The 12,904-nt window shown below is 43.5% G+C and overlaps 2 protein-coding genes across 3 annotated transcripts in view; one reads left to right on the top strand and one right to left on the bottom strand.

Annotated features, from left to right (window-relative positions):
* Positions 1-2,502: 2,502 nt before the first annotated feature.
* On the bottom strand, positions 2,503-11,979 carry HSPD1 (heat shock protein family D (Hsp60) member 1). 2 transcript variants are annotated; one of them, XM_045575723.1, is made up of 12 exons: positions 11,965-11,979; positions 10,710-10,885; positions 9,429-9,681; positions 8,300-8,382; positions 7,706-7,801; positions 7,227-7,320; positions 6,794-6,962; positions 4,750-4,849; positions 3,997-4,242; positions 3,663-3,837; positions 3,209-3,387; positions 2,503-3,117 (listed from the first exon to the last, which is right to left on the bottom strand). In XM_045575723.1, exons 2-12 carry the CDS (start codon positions 10,881-10,883, stop codon positions 2,965-2,967), a joined length of 1,722 nt encoding a protein of 573 aa, XP_045431679.1. In that variant the 5' UTR covers positions 10,884-10,885; positions 11,965-11,979; the 3' UTR covers positions 2,503-2,964. The 2 variants fall into 2 exon arrangements, with proteins under 2 accessions (XP_045431679.1, XP_045431678.1); XM_045575722.1 differs by lacking the exon at positions 11,965-11,979 and adding an exon at positions 11,750-11,909 and having other exon boundaries at positions 10,710-10,886.
* Positions 11,980-12,129: 150 nt separating this feature from the next.
* The window catches only part of LOC118709381 (MOB-like protein phocein), a 38,014-nt gene continuing 37,239 nt past the window's right edge, over positions 12,130-12,904 (top strand). Inside the window, exon 1 of the mRNA XM_036421437.2 lies at positions 12,130-12,390. Coding sequence (XP_036277330.1) covers positions 12,388-12,390 — 3 coding nt within the window. The 5' untranslated portion in view covers positions 12,130-12,387. The remainder of the gene's footprint in view (positions 12,391-12,904) is intronic.

Here is a 12,904-nt window from a genome sequence, read left to right as displayed (position 1 = left end):
GAGGGAAATTTTTCGTTAGATGACAAGAGTGGTCGAGGCCGTGTGTCCAATTTTGATCAAGAAGCTCTTCAAGCTCTTTTGGTGCAAAATCCTCAAATTACCCAACAAGAGCTTGCGACAACTTTAAATTGTTCACAAAAAACAATTTCCAATCAATTGCGTGCACTTGGCAAAGTCCAAAAGTTTGGAAAATGGGTTCCTCATGAGTTGACCGACAACAACCGTAATCAGAGTCACAATTTGCAGTTCGCTCCTCTCTTCATCAAAACCGTTTGCAGTTTTTAGAGCAAATTGTTACCGGAGTTGAAAAATGGGTGCTGTATGTTAATTTGAAAAGGCGGCCTCAATGGTTGGACAAAAATGAGGCTCCGCAGCCCATGCCAAAACCTGACTTGCATGTGAAAAAAGTGTGTGTTTGGTGGAATTTTAAAGGAATTCTTCATTATGAACTTTTACCATCTACCCAAACCATTACAAGTGCAGTGTATAGTGCCCAATTGGAAAGGTTAGCCCAAGCTTTAAGAGAAAAAGAACCCGCGCTGATTAATCGGAAGGGCGTAATTCTTCACAATAACGCACGACCGCATACTGCAAGAATCACTGCTGAAAAACTGTGCCAGTTGGAATGGGAAGTTCTCCCTCAACCTGCATATTCTCCTGATATTGCCCCTTCCAATTACCATTTGTTTCATTCTTTGCAAAACTTTCTTCTTGGAAAAAAATTTAATAATGAATGCCTCAAAAATGCATTGACCGAATTTTTTGCATCAAAATCACAAGAATTTTACAACAGAGGGATTAAAATGCTTCCTGAGTGTTGGGCACAAGTAGTAGAAAACAACGGCAACTATATTGTTGATTAAATTTTGTTGTATTAAATAAATTTGATTTAAAAAGTATTAGAAAACGACATTATTACTAGACCTAATATATCTTTAAAACTTTCACAGAAACAAATCTGGACAAAATTCAGACTTTTAATCAATATTGATCGCTTTCACTCCATGCCCAATAGCCCTCTTGCATTATCTTTCCGGTTATAGCGCTATTAACTATTTCCTCAGGTCAATTTGGGGCCTCGATACTTAGTTCCCTGCGTAAGTGCATCTTTGCATCACTTTATTTAATACGTTTGGAGTACCTGATGTGTACAGCGGTGAAGGACTCCTATCCCACTTATGGTTATGCCCTCACACAGGTGAAGCATTATCTTCCCACTATCTCCCAGAGCTCCAGCGGTTTATATGTAATTAGTCTTTGATAACAAAGTTTTTAAAAACGGCCAAGACCCAGGTATCTTTTTTCTCTGTACTTCTTCTGGTGGAAATAGAATTTGTACTTTACCATACTCTTCCAAACACCATGGGTAAATTCTTAGGTTTAGAATCTTAGTGCTTGGGCGGGAATTCAGGCATGTAGCTGGGGTTTTGGTGAGGGAACCCTAAAATACGTAAATATTGCCTTGATCTAAGCATCCTTTTTTAAAAAAATATATTTTATTGATCTTTTTACAGAGGGAGAGAAATAGCCAGAAACGTCGATGAGAGAGCACACCCCCTACTGGGGATGTGCCTGCAACCAATGTACATGCCCTTGACCGGAATCGAACCCGGGACCTTTCAGTCCGCAGACTACCACTGAGCCAAACCAGTTTCGGCTAAGCATCCCTTTTGACCCATGAGGTTCAAATTATGTCCAGAACACAGGTTACAGGAAGTGTAGACAGGATATAAACCCAAGCCTTCTGGCTCCACAAAACTGGTGCCTGTGTTTGTTCCATCTAGTCCAGTAGTCCAGAGGCCATGACGACCTAAAATCACGCAGCTATGCTTTCTATACCGTAAGGGGGAAGCAACACCCTTAACTTCGTGAAGTGGCACCTGGTGAGTGGAATCGGGGTGGGGAGGGAATGCTAGAGATGAAACTGGTAACTTTTTTCTGTGGAAATGTCCTTGGTTTTTGCCTGGTTGAATGAGGACCTGAAGTTTGCAGCTACATCTGCCATCCTAACAAAGAGGGAAAAGGTAATTTTTCCAGAGAAGCCAACTCAGAACTCTATAAAGCAACCTTGCAGTGTCAGTCTGGCTTGTACATAATTATAGCAAAAGTTTAACAAGTATTCCCTAACAATCCAAGCCTTCAGTCCTCGCACTTTTTTCTCCTGTTAGTATCTTTAGGCAGGCTCCAGTCATCCTGACAGCAACTAGAAATCTCAGGTCCAGCTTTTCCCCATTGTTTCTTCTAATCAGCTAGCTACAAAAATTATTTTTAGGTGGATTTAAGTGACCTAGGCTTTTGACCTGTGGTGGACAGTATTTTTCCTTTTCTGCCCAAACTATGTATACAAGATAAGGACAGTGGAAACATTTGCCACAATGCCTAGCTTACACCAGACTACGCAGCAGGCCCAGGACCTTACTGAGGAGTTCCCACCCATAGATCAGGTTCTGCAGCTCTTAGATGAGGCTAGTCCCTGGCCCAGATGAAAATAAAAATTCAATGAACTTTAAACAAATTTTTATTACACAAAGGTCACATAATTGGATATTTCTCTACTTTGTACACAATTATTCTTACTCTCCACAGAAAGGCTGCTTCTTCACTTCTCATCGGGTGATGGCAAGCACTAAAATCCTGATTGTAACAGAATAGTAGTAAACATGCCTCAGTGATTCACGTTGAAAGCAGTACATTGGTACATGGCTCTTGCACTTATCAGGAATGTACAAATGTATTTTTATTCAAAAATACAAAATAAATTATCTGTAGGCATGGACAATGACAGCAGTAAACCATTGTGTGTTGTCAACTGAAACCAGTAACTGATGGTTAGTGATTTTCTTGAACATCAGCCAGCCTTTTCTTCAGTCATTTCCTTCAACTGACTTCTCTGAAGTTATAGGTGAGGAGATGCCCTGAGCTTCCTCTCAGTTCTCAGTAAGACGGTAAAGCACTATTCCAGGGCTAGAACATGCCGCCTCCCATCCCTCCTCCCATTCCACCCATCCCACCCATCCCAGGGTCCTTCTCCTCTTTGGGAATTTCTGTGACCACAACTTCTGCTGTTGTTAACAGAGAGGCCACGCCAGCAGCATCCAGTAAAGCAGTTCTTACAACCTAGGAAAAGAGTTTCATAAATACCACTTTTTAATTAGTAAAAAATTAAAACAGGATTAAAAGAATTTTTAGAAAGTGATCAACTACTTACCTTAGTTGGATCAATGATTCCTTTTTCCACCATATTCACAAATTCTCCAAGCATGGCATCATAACCAAGTTCTGAGGAACTTTGCAAAATTTTCTCAACTATCAACGATCCCTCAACACCTGCATTCTTAGCAATGGTCATTGCAGGAATTTTTAGTGCTTTCTTAATAATTTCTATACCTATTAAAAAAAAAAAAAGCCACACAAATTTTAGCCAACTTAATTCTTTCTTTTATAAATATTACAACACAATTCAACTTGTGAGAGTACGGATATAGGCCAAATCATTTCCCTGAAAATGATGATACATTTTCATCTCTCGACATCAGTGCTATTGTACTTTTGTTATTCTGGAAATTGCTGTGATTTATTATCCCATTTAGTGGGCAACATTTTTCTAACAGAAAGACTAACAACAGGCTGTAAATAAACTTAGTTGTAAGTTAACATTTTACCAATTTTTTGATCTTCATTAGTTGGAGTTATTGAGTCCAAGGCTGGAATGCACCGAAGCAGGGCACAGCCCCCTCCCAGGACAATGCCTTCCTCCACAGCAGCGCGGGTGGCATTGAGGGCATCTGTGACTCTGTCTTTCTTCTCATTCACTTCAACATCACTTGTCCCACCAACCTGAATACAATCAGCCCAGTTAGTATGGCTTCTCTGATTCAAAATGCTGACAGCCAAGAGTCATTCAACTAGTTTACTCAAAAGCTTAAATAATAAATATCTCCATGAGGAAGCTAATCCCCTGTATAAGAGCCCAAGAAGTCAAGCATGACCTCTTACCTTCAACACAGCTACCCCATCTGAGAGTTTGGCCAGGCGTTCATTCAGTTTTTCCTTTTCATATTCACTAGTTGTGCTATCTAACTGCTCAGTGATTTCTTGAATACGTTTTTCAATCTGAGCCTTGTCACCTTTTCCTTTCAAGAGCATAGCATCATCTTTGGTCACAATGACCTCTCCAACTTTTCCTAGGTCATGAGGCTGAACGTCTTCTAGGTTGAGAGTCAATCCTTCTTCTCCAAATACCTACAAAAACATCGAAAAAGGAGGTCTCAGTGATGGTTTTTCTATTATACTCAACGTTTATTAATAACACAGCATGCAGTGTCTTAATGAAGAAAAATATCTTGTTTTACTGTTATTTTTTGAAATGTGAGATTCTAAGACCACTGAATATTGTTTTATTGCATTTCCAACTTCTCACTTAATCCTCAATATTTGAGCTTTATGAGAGAAAAGCATAAACTCAGAAAATTCATCCAAAGACACACTTTTGGTGGAACCAGAACTAACTCTTAAATCCCCTGTCTTTTTACTATATTCCTAAAGATAGGTAAGTCAATAAGGTCGAGAAGGGACTGTGACACAGCTTAACACAGCCTCGACCTCCCAGACATGCAACAGAAACAGAGATTAAGCAAGCAGTTCATTTGGCAGTTCTGTGATTGTAAAAAGTGTACATTCTACATAATAACTTTAGACCTGGAAGTATAAGTAACATTCAGTAAACCACACCCTATTTATGAAACTTACAGCACCACCAGTAGCAATAGCCATGTCTTTAAGCTGGTTCTTCCTATTGTCCCCAAAACCTGGAGCTTTGACTGCTACAACCTGAAGACCAACTTTTAGCCTGTTAAGAACAGTAATTAATAAAAGTTAAGTTAAAAACAAAGGTAACTATTTCACAGACTGAAAATGAGAATAATCATTAAATTTGAGAGTCATCTAATCAGCACTTACCCCATGGGTTCTATATAGTATTAGATTAAGTTGCTATTAAAGTTTGAGCAAGCAGTGTTCTTAATTTAGTGTCTTTTTATTTTTTTAAAATTAACTTATTGATTAAGGTATCAAGTGCCTTTTTAAACGTCAATATTGGTAATAGCAATTTGAACAGGTAATGAATATTTAGAATACAATACACAATCAAAGAAATGCCCCCTTTAGACCAGAACAAAAGGAATACACAAACATTAAGACAGCTGGTCTATTTTATTAAAAAGCCAAATAAAAATCAAAGTGGATCCCCTAACTGGTTTGGCTCGGTGGATAGAACTGAGCCTGCGAACTGAAGGGTCCCAGGTTCATTTCGGTCGAGGGCATGTACTTTGGTTGCAGGCACATCCCCAGTACGGGGTGTGCAGGAGGCAGCTCATCAATGTTTCTAACTCTCCATCCCTCTCCCTGTTCTCTGTAAAAAATCAATAAAATATATATTTTAAAGATAAAATAAATAAAATCAGATATGGCAAGTAAATTAGACATCCAACTTTTCCAGCTACCAATAAAATGGCCCAATGAAACTCTATATGCCTATTGTTTTTGTTATGTTAACTTAAATTCCACAATATCTAAGGTTTTTGTTAATAATCCAAAAAGCAAATCCAAGCTAACTATCATTCCAGGATAAGTAAACTCAGAGCTTCTGGATCAGGTCAGGGTGTGCAATCTCTAATGCATACATACCAATTTCATGTGTGCATTTCCATTGAAATAAAATTGGAAAATCCTATGTCTGATATACCTCAATTCTTACATTAAGAGTACATAATTTAGTAGTGACCTAAGATTCTATTAACATTACCTGTCTTAAATTCAAAAGTAATGCATTAAACTATAGACTTAAAAAATTAAGCGAATAGACCTCATTTTATTTTGAGTGCCTATTTCTGGTTCTTTCTTTTTTTCTTTTTTTTTTCAATATACTTTATTGACTTTTTTTTCAATATACTTTATTGACTTTTTACAGAGAGGAAGGAAGAGGGATAGAAAGCTAGAAACATCAACCAGCTGTCTCCTGCACACACACCTCCACCAGGGATGTGCCTGAAACCAACGTATATGCCCTTGGCCGGAATCGAACCTGGGACTGTTCAGTCTGCAGGCCGACGCTCTATCCACTGAGCCAAACCGGTTTTGGCTAGTCACTCTTTAAAATCTCCTTTTGCCATGGCCAGGGTGGCTTAGTTGCTTGAGCATCATCCCATGCACCAAGAGGTTGCTGATTTGATTCCCAGTCAGGGCCCATGGCCAGGCTGCAGGCTCCATCCAAGTAGGGAGCATGCAGGAGGCAGCCTCTCATCAATGTTTCTATTTCCCTCTCTCTAAAAATCAATAAAAAAGAGTATTACATACACACATAAATTCTCTTAACAGATTATGTAAAAACACTGCTAAATACTTAGATCTGAAACTTTTGATTCGGCAGTTGTTTACTGATCTTTTCCCATGTAAAATTAGAATTGTGAACATAATTATCCAGAAAGTTTTTTCTTTAAAAAAACTGAAAACAAAATCTAATCATTTACCTACAAAATAACTGTAAACACTTATAAAAATAGAAAGACACCACATACAAAATTAGGCTATGAGAAAGTTGCACAAAATATTAAGGACTTTAAGGCCCAATTAAAAAATACACCTCCATTCTAACTGGACTAAGGGTTCATGAAGCACACCTGTATTACACAGAACTCTAGATACAAACACAGTGGGTGGAGGCACACAATGGAGATTCCTAACATCAATATAAATTATTCATCTAGAAATGTAAACCAAATATCACTGCTATTACCTATTCAAAACGAGTGTACTGAGAGCTTCTCCATCAACATCTTCAGCAATTATGACCAGGGGCTTGCGGTGAGCATTGGCAATTTCAAGAGCAGGTACGATGGACTGAACACTAGAAATTTTCTTTTCACTCAAGAGAACATATGCATCTTGGAATTCACATTTCTGACCTGCAAAACAATGAATGTTTCAAACGAACTTTAGAACTTTAATATTCGGAAAACGATTGAAATTTATGTAATGGAAAGCTATAAATCAAAGCTCCATACACTTCACTAGTAAAAGTTCACGTTTTTCCTCCATTTCTTATGCTTTTTAATTTTAGTAACATACGAATTTATGTTTTCAGAGATACGACACCAACTAATGCCAACAGTCTGACACATAGCAAATAACATATTTTTAAAATATTTCCGTCATTGACTTGCTCTTACCTTTTGCTGTATTAATAAAGTATGGAGAAATATAACCTCGATCAAACTTCATGCCTTCAATAATTTCTAATTCATCATTCAGTGTTTTTCCATCCTATGAAAATAATCAAAGGAGCTGTATGAATTTCATTAAAGAAACACAAAAACTAACTACAGACCAGGCTAACCAGTTGACCCACTTGTCTTACTTAAGGGATCCAGGTAGGAGTATGTAAATCCCCATGACATCCTACTCTACTGAAAAAATTCTCAGAATGCAGATCTGAATTAACTTTTACAGCTGGAAGACAGTATCACTTATGTTAGGATGGACTCATTTCTGACAGCAAAGGCTAATAATTCACACAAAGCACAGTTAGGAACTCTATTCTATATAGGTGCTGACAGTACACATGAAGGAGTAAAATAGAACACACTTTTAGAAACACATGGAATTGTGCTGACATCTCATTTCAGGCTATCATGGAAAATGCACTTGCCTTTACAGTGATGACTCCTTTCCTTCCAACCTTTTTCATTGCGTCAGAAATTATGTTGCCAATTTCTTGGTCTCCATTTGCAGAAATTGTAGCAACCTGAAACAATCAAGTTACCTTTCAAATTACAAGGTAATGCTAGTGTTCTCCATCAAACCCCACCCCCTCCTTTTCCAATAACTTCCCAACGGATATATGTTGGGGGGTGGGGGGGTAAATAGAGGAACAGGGACTTCATTTTCAATTTATTATTTGGCTACATTATTTTCAAAAGACATGAAGCAAACATGCAATTATTCTCTAAACAAAAACAGTGAAGAGGCTGACTGCTTTATTTTGTTTTCCTTTGGCAAACATGGCAATACTGCAACATAGACACAAATGAGTCTTACAGCATGCAGAAATAACATAGCAGCCCATTAAGACTCATGACCACTGAATTATTTTTAAATTTTTAGCAAACATTTAGTAAAAAAAACTGCTTCCAATGTAGGTGATTACGTAGTATTGTTATTCTGAAACTGGTCTGTGATTTCCATGAAATGTTATTTTTTTTTTTTTTTTACTTTACCACAAAATGTTATGAAAAATCCCTACCTGAGCTATTTCTTCAGGAGTTGTCACAGGTTTAGACTGCTTCTTAAGCTCAGAAATTACAGCATCAACTGCTAACATCACACCTGGGTCAAGAATAAACATCATTACAATCCTTATTCTCTTATGTCTATATGTTACATAAAAATTGATTTATATGTTTTCATGTCTTAACAGCCTACACAACTGCCTCTGTGCCAGAATTTTTCCAAATCCCATGAAGCTGGATGGCATGCACTGAAACAGGAACTTTAATCAAGTCCCACAAAGCCAAAATATTTTGAAAATTATAGACTAAAAAAAATGAGGTGTATAATTTGCAAAAATCTAACCATTCAATTCATTCTGTATAAATCATTCCCAATCCAATGTGCCTCTGGAAGGGGCATGTGTGGGAGGCAATCAATTGATGTGCCTGTCACATGGATCTCTCTCTCTTAAAAAAAAAAAAAAAAAAAAAAATCAATGGGAAAAATATCCTCACTCCTCTGGTGAGGACTCAAATTAAATAACAAATAGTGGTCTAGCTTCCTGAAACAAGCAATAATAAAAGAAATGCAGACCAATAACAAAGTATGTGTTGTTAAGAGGTAAGAAAAGGTTCTGATCAGGTGTCTCGGTTGCCAAGGTTGCTGGTTCATTTCCAGATTAAGGCACATACAAGCAGTCAATGAATGCATAAATAAGTGGAACAAAATCAATGTTTCTCTCTCAAATCAATTTTAAAAAAAGGAGAGAGAAGTAAAAATCTGCTTTTAAAAAATCCTGTGACATCCTTGGTGATTTAGCTGCTTATTATGCTCTACTGACTAAAGTAAAGCATCAGAATGGTTTAATCTCCCTCTGCTCTAATACCCAGAAGTTTACTGTTTTCATGGTACACAGCACACACTGTTATCTTCCATTATAATTATTGGCTTTCAGGATGGTGGGGGAGGTGTAAGGAAGATTGATAACAGGAAACGTCAGTCACATTTTCCTCCTGCATAGTGCCCACCACACCGCCTGGCATTCAATCACCATTTGCTGAAGGAATATCCAGCATGAGAATTTTTAGGAAGAGAAATAAGAATCCACTTCCTAATTTAATGGACAGTTCGAAACAATGCCTGATAATGCAGAGCATTCCTACCTCTCCTGATTTCCACCGGGTTAGCACCTTTACTGATCTTCTCAAAGCCTTCCTTGGCGATGGAGCGTGCCAGCACAGTAGCAGTGGTAGTGCCATCCCCAGCCTCTTCATTTGTATTATTGGCAACATCTTGAACAAGTCTGGCGCCAATGTTTTTATATTTATCTTTTAAGTCAATGGACTTTGCAACGGTCACACCATCTTTTGTTACTTTGGGACTTCCCCAGCTCTGTTCAATAATCACTGTTCTTCCCTGTAATTGCAGAGGGAAAAGTTACAGAACCACACACTTGAAGATCTGCAGCATAAATCTCAAGGGCAAGTTCATCAATCTTAGTTTACAGAGATCTTCCCGGCAACTGTAATCAGTTATGCTCCAATGAATTCATAAAAACTCAAAATACGAAATTCTTCACATTATTTACACAAAGTTTTCCCCAGTACCTGCTACCTTGAAAGTCATGTGAAAACTTACTTTTAACTTGCTTTAAAATGTAGTTATTAAAATAGTAACTGCAAGGCAAGCTCAGTACACTCTTGCAGAGTCATTGAACATTAAATCTCAAGTGTGGTGCAGAGTACTGGCAGCTTTTGATTTGAACCAAAGATGATATTTGGAAGGCATGCTAATGCCTTATTTAAAAAAAAAAAATTCTTTATTGTTTAAAGTATTATATATGTCTCTTCTCAATGCCTTATTTATGCAGTTTGGATCACTTTGATATTTGAATTGTTTTCAAATTAAAATGAACCATCACTCCACTGTGCACAACCTTCAAAGGCCTATTCAACTTATTACCACTCACTCACTCGGCAGTCTCATGTTAAGCGAGACAAAATTTTTCAATGTGTTTTGGAACAGAAGGGACAGCAGAAAAAAAGTAGGTAAAACTAGAACCTTCACAAACATAATTAGGTATTTCAGGAACTAAGTACCATCCTTTCCTCTATGGTTGGTATTTACTGGAAACAATCCAAAATTTAACAAAAGCTGGCAAGCAAGGTTAACCCTACCTGGAGTTTAGGAATCCATCTTAAACTCTGAGTTACCAATAGATTACATCAGACATTATACAAAATGAAGTGCCCCAAATTTAAGTTTTAAGACTCTTACATATAAGAAAAAAAAAAAAAAAATTAACCATTAATGTGGACCTTACTATGTAACTTGGGTTTCCTCAAAAATGGATACCCACGTACTGTCCTCAGCATGACTATTTGCCATCAGTAAGATATTAACTCACAGAACTATAAATGACATTAAAATAGGAATACGGATACCTTTGGCCCCATAGTAACTGCGACAGCATCGGCTAAAAGGTCTACACCTTGCAGCATTAAGGCTCGAGCCTCTGCACCAAATTTTACATCTTTGGCATAAGCCCGAGTGAGGTGAGGAGCCAGTGCCCTGGACACGGGCCTCAAGTGGCGAAGGACTGTGTGTAATCGAAGCATTTTCTGGGGAGAGGAGGAAACAGGCATGTCAGCAGTTCATCACAACCCGAACTCCCCCCTCCCCCGAGCCACCGAACAGTTAGATGTGAGCTGGGCTGACCTGGGCCCGGCACGATGCCTGGGCCCCGGAACGCGCCCCGGCCCCAGGACGCGGGGGACTAGCGCCAGGGCCACCTCCACGCCTGCCCTACAGCACCCCAAATCCAACCCAGGGCCTACCCTGCAGCTACTGATAAAAACGTGTTCACCTTCCGCTGCTAAAATGGCCTTCAGGGCCACCCCACTCCCCACGGGCCCCTGAGACCCCGAGTCCGCGGGGAAGGAGCAGGCTATGCACCCGGCGGTCAGCGGAGTGAGACCATCCCTGACTCTGCAGAAACCTGAGCAAAACGTGCCCGTGAGCCCCGGCCAGGCCCCCCCACCGGCCGCCGCGGCCCGGCCACGCCGACGGCCCCACGTGTCTTCCCCTCCGAACGCCCCGAGCAAGGTCAAGGGTGCGGGCGCCGCCCCCGCCCAGCCCGCGGGGCCCCAGCGAGTCCGCACGCGGCCGCGGCCCCTCTCCCCGCAGCCCTGCAGGCGGCCTGCCGTGGGCTGGCTGCATCCGAGGACCCCCGGGGTGCACCCCCCCCACACCCCACATGCACCCCGGGCCAGCCCTCCCCCGCGCCGGCCCGGCGAGCGGTCCCCGCCGCACGTGACTGGCACCGCGTGGACCCGGCCCGACCCGCGAGGCCTGGGCCAGCCGATCCGAGCCTGCGGCGCCGGGGGGAACCCAGGGCTCTCCCGGGTCGGCCCGCCCAGGCCCCATTCCAGGAGCAGGAGGGCCGCTCCAGGACCCGGGGCGCCGGGGAGAGGCGGCCGCGTACCTGCGGGGCAGCGGCAGGACGTGCGGGCGGCGAGGCGGGCCGTCGGCGGCGAGTGAGGGACAGAGTGCAGGGCGCGCACGGCAATGAGAGGCGCCCCTCCCTCCGCGCTCCCCGCCCCGCGGCCACGCGTGCGCGGGCGCCGCCCCCGCCTCCCGTCGGCCCCGGCCCCGGCCCGGCAATCGGCACGGCGGCGCGCAGGCCCCGCCCCTGCCTACCCGCGCGGGGACCCGGCTGGCCGCCCCAGCCTTCTCGGTCGACTTAGCCTAGTTCTGGGGCGGCGCTCGCTTCTAGAACGTTCCGGAAGGGGCTGCGCTCTCTGTGGGTCAAGGGTCACGTGACGTCACTTCCGGGAGAGGGCCCGCGGGGAGCGTCCTTTCCCCGGGGCCGGCGGCCTGGAAAAGCCTAGAAAGAGCTCCCCTTTTCTTCCGCCTCCCGGTCGCCGCGGAAGTGGGCCGAGCCGAGGCCTCGGGGCGAATCGCGGCGCGCGGCGCGGCTGCCGCCCTCCGGGGGGCGGGGCGGCGGGGCGGCGCCTGCGCGCTGGGCGCCTCGGGCTCACGTGGCCAGCGGCGGCGGCGGCTCTCTCCTTGCGGCCGCGGCGCGACAGCGGAGCACAGGCGGCTGCGGCGGCGGTCGGAGTCATGGTGAGACCCGCGTGGGCACCGGCCGGCCCGGGGCGTGGGCAGCCCGGACGGTTCTCGTTGGCTGGGGGAAGGCGTCCCTCGGGAACCCGCACCTGCCCGAAACCTGGGGTCGCCGGGCCCCCCGACCTTTTCCTCCGCCCAGGGCTCTTGCACGCGCGTGTGTGCAGCGGGCGTGGGGCTGCGGGGCGGGAACCGGGGCGCGCGCGGCCGCCCTCCCGCTGCCCTCCTGCAGGGCCTTCGCGGATGGGCAGGGTCGGGAGAAAGCGTGGCCTCGGGCGGCGAGGTGGACTTCAGTGTCCGCCGAAGACGTCCTGAGCCGGGAAAGGAGACGTTTGACCTTGGAATAAACGAGGGGAGCCTTTTACTGCTGGCCCTGCAGAGGGGAGGGGGCCTGGACGGGGAAAGAAGGGGGGACAGGCTGTATACAGGCTTCCAGCGTCCTCTCCGGGGCCACGCGGTGCGTTAGCCGCGGCCTGGCCCGGGCGCAACCTGGTCGCGTGCTGTGGCTTCAGAT

Source organism: Pipistrellus kuhlii, unplaced genomic scaffold (assembly GCF_014108245.1).
Source record: "Pipistrellus kuhlii isolate mPipKuh1 unplaced genomic scaffold, mPipKuh1.p scaffold_m20_p_7, whole genome shotgun sequence".
Lineage (NCBI taxonomy): Eukaryota > Metazoa > Chordata > Mammalia > Chiroptera > Vespertilionidae > Pipistrellus > Pipistrellus kuhlii.
The sequence above is the reverse complement of the archived record's forward strand: the minus strand, read 5'-3'. Positions and strand labels throughout refer to the sequence as shown.

What these genes read in the sequence shown, in the direction of transcription:
- HSPD1 (XM_045575723.1), bottom strand. Translation starts at nt 10,883, where the DNA reads ATGCTTCGATTACACACAGTCCTTCGCCACTTGAGGCCCGTGTCCAGG. An exon ending in CCCGGTGGAAATCAGGAGAG is followed by an intron (nt 8,383 to 9,428) that starts GTAGGAATGCTC and finishes TTCTTGACCCAG; the next exon opens with GTGTGATGTTAGCAGTTGAT. An exon ending in CTTTATTAATACAGCAAAAG is followed by an intron (nt 6,963 to 7,226) that starts GTAAGAGCAAGT and finishes ATTGTTTTGCAG; the next exon opens with GTCAGAAATGTGAATTCCAA.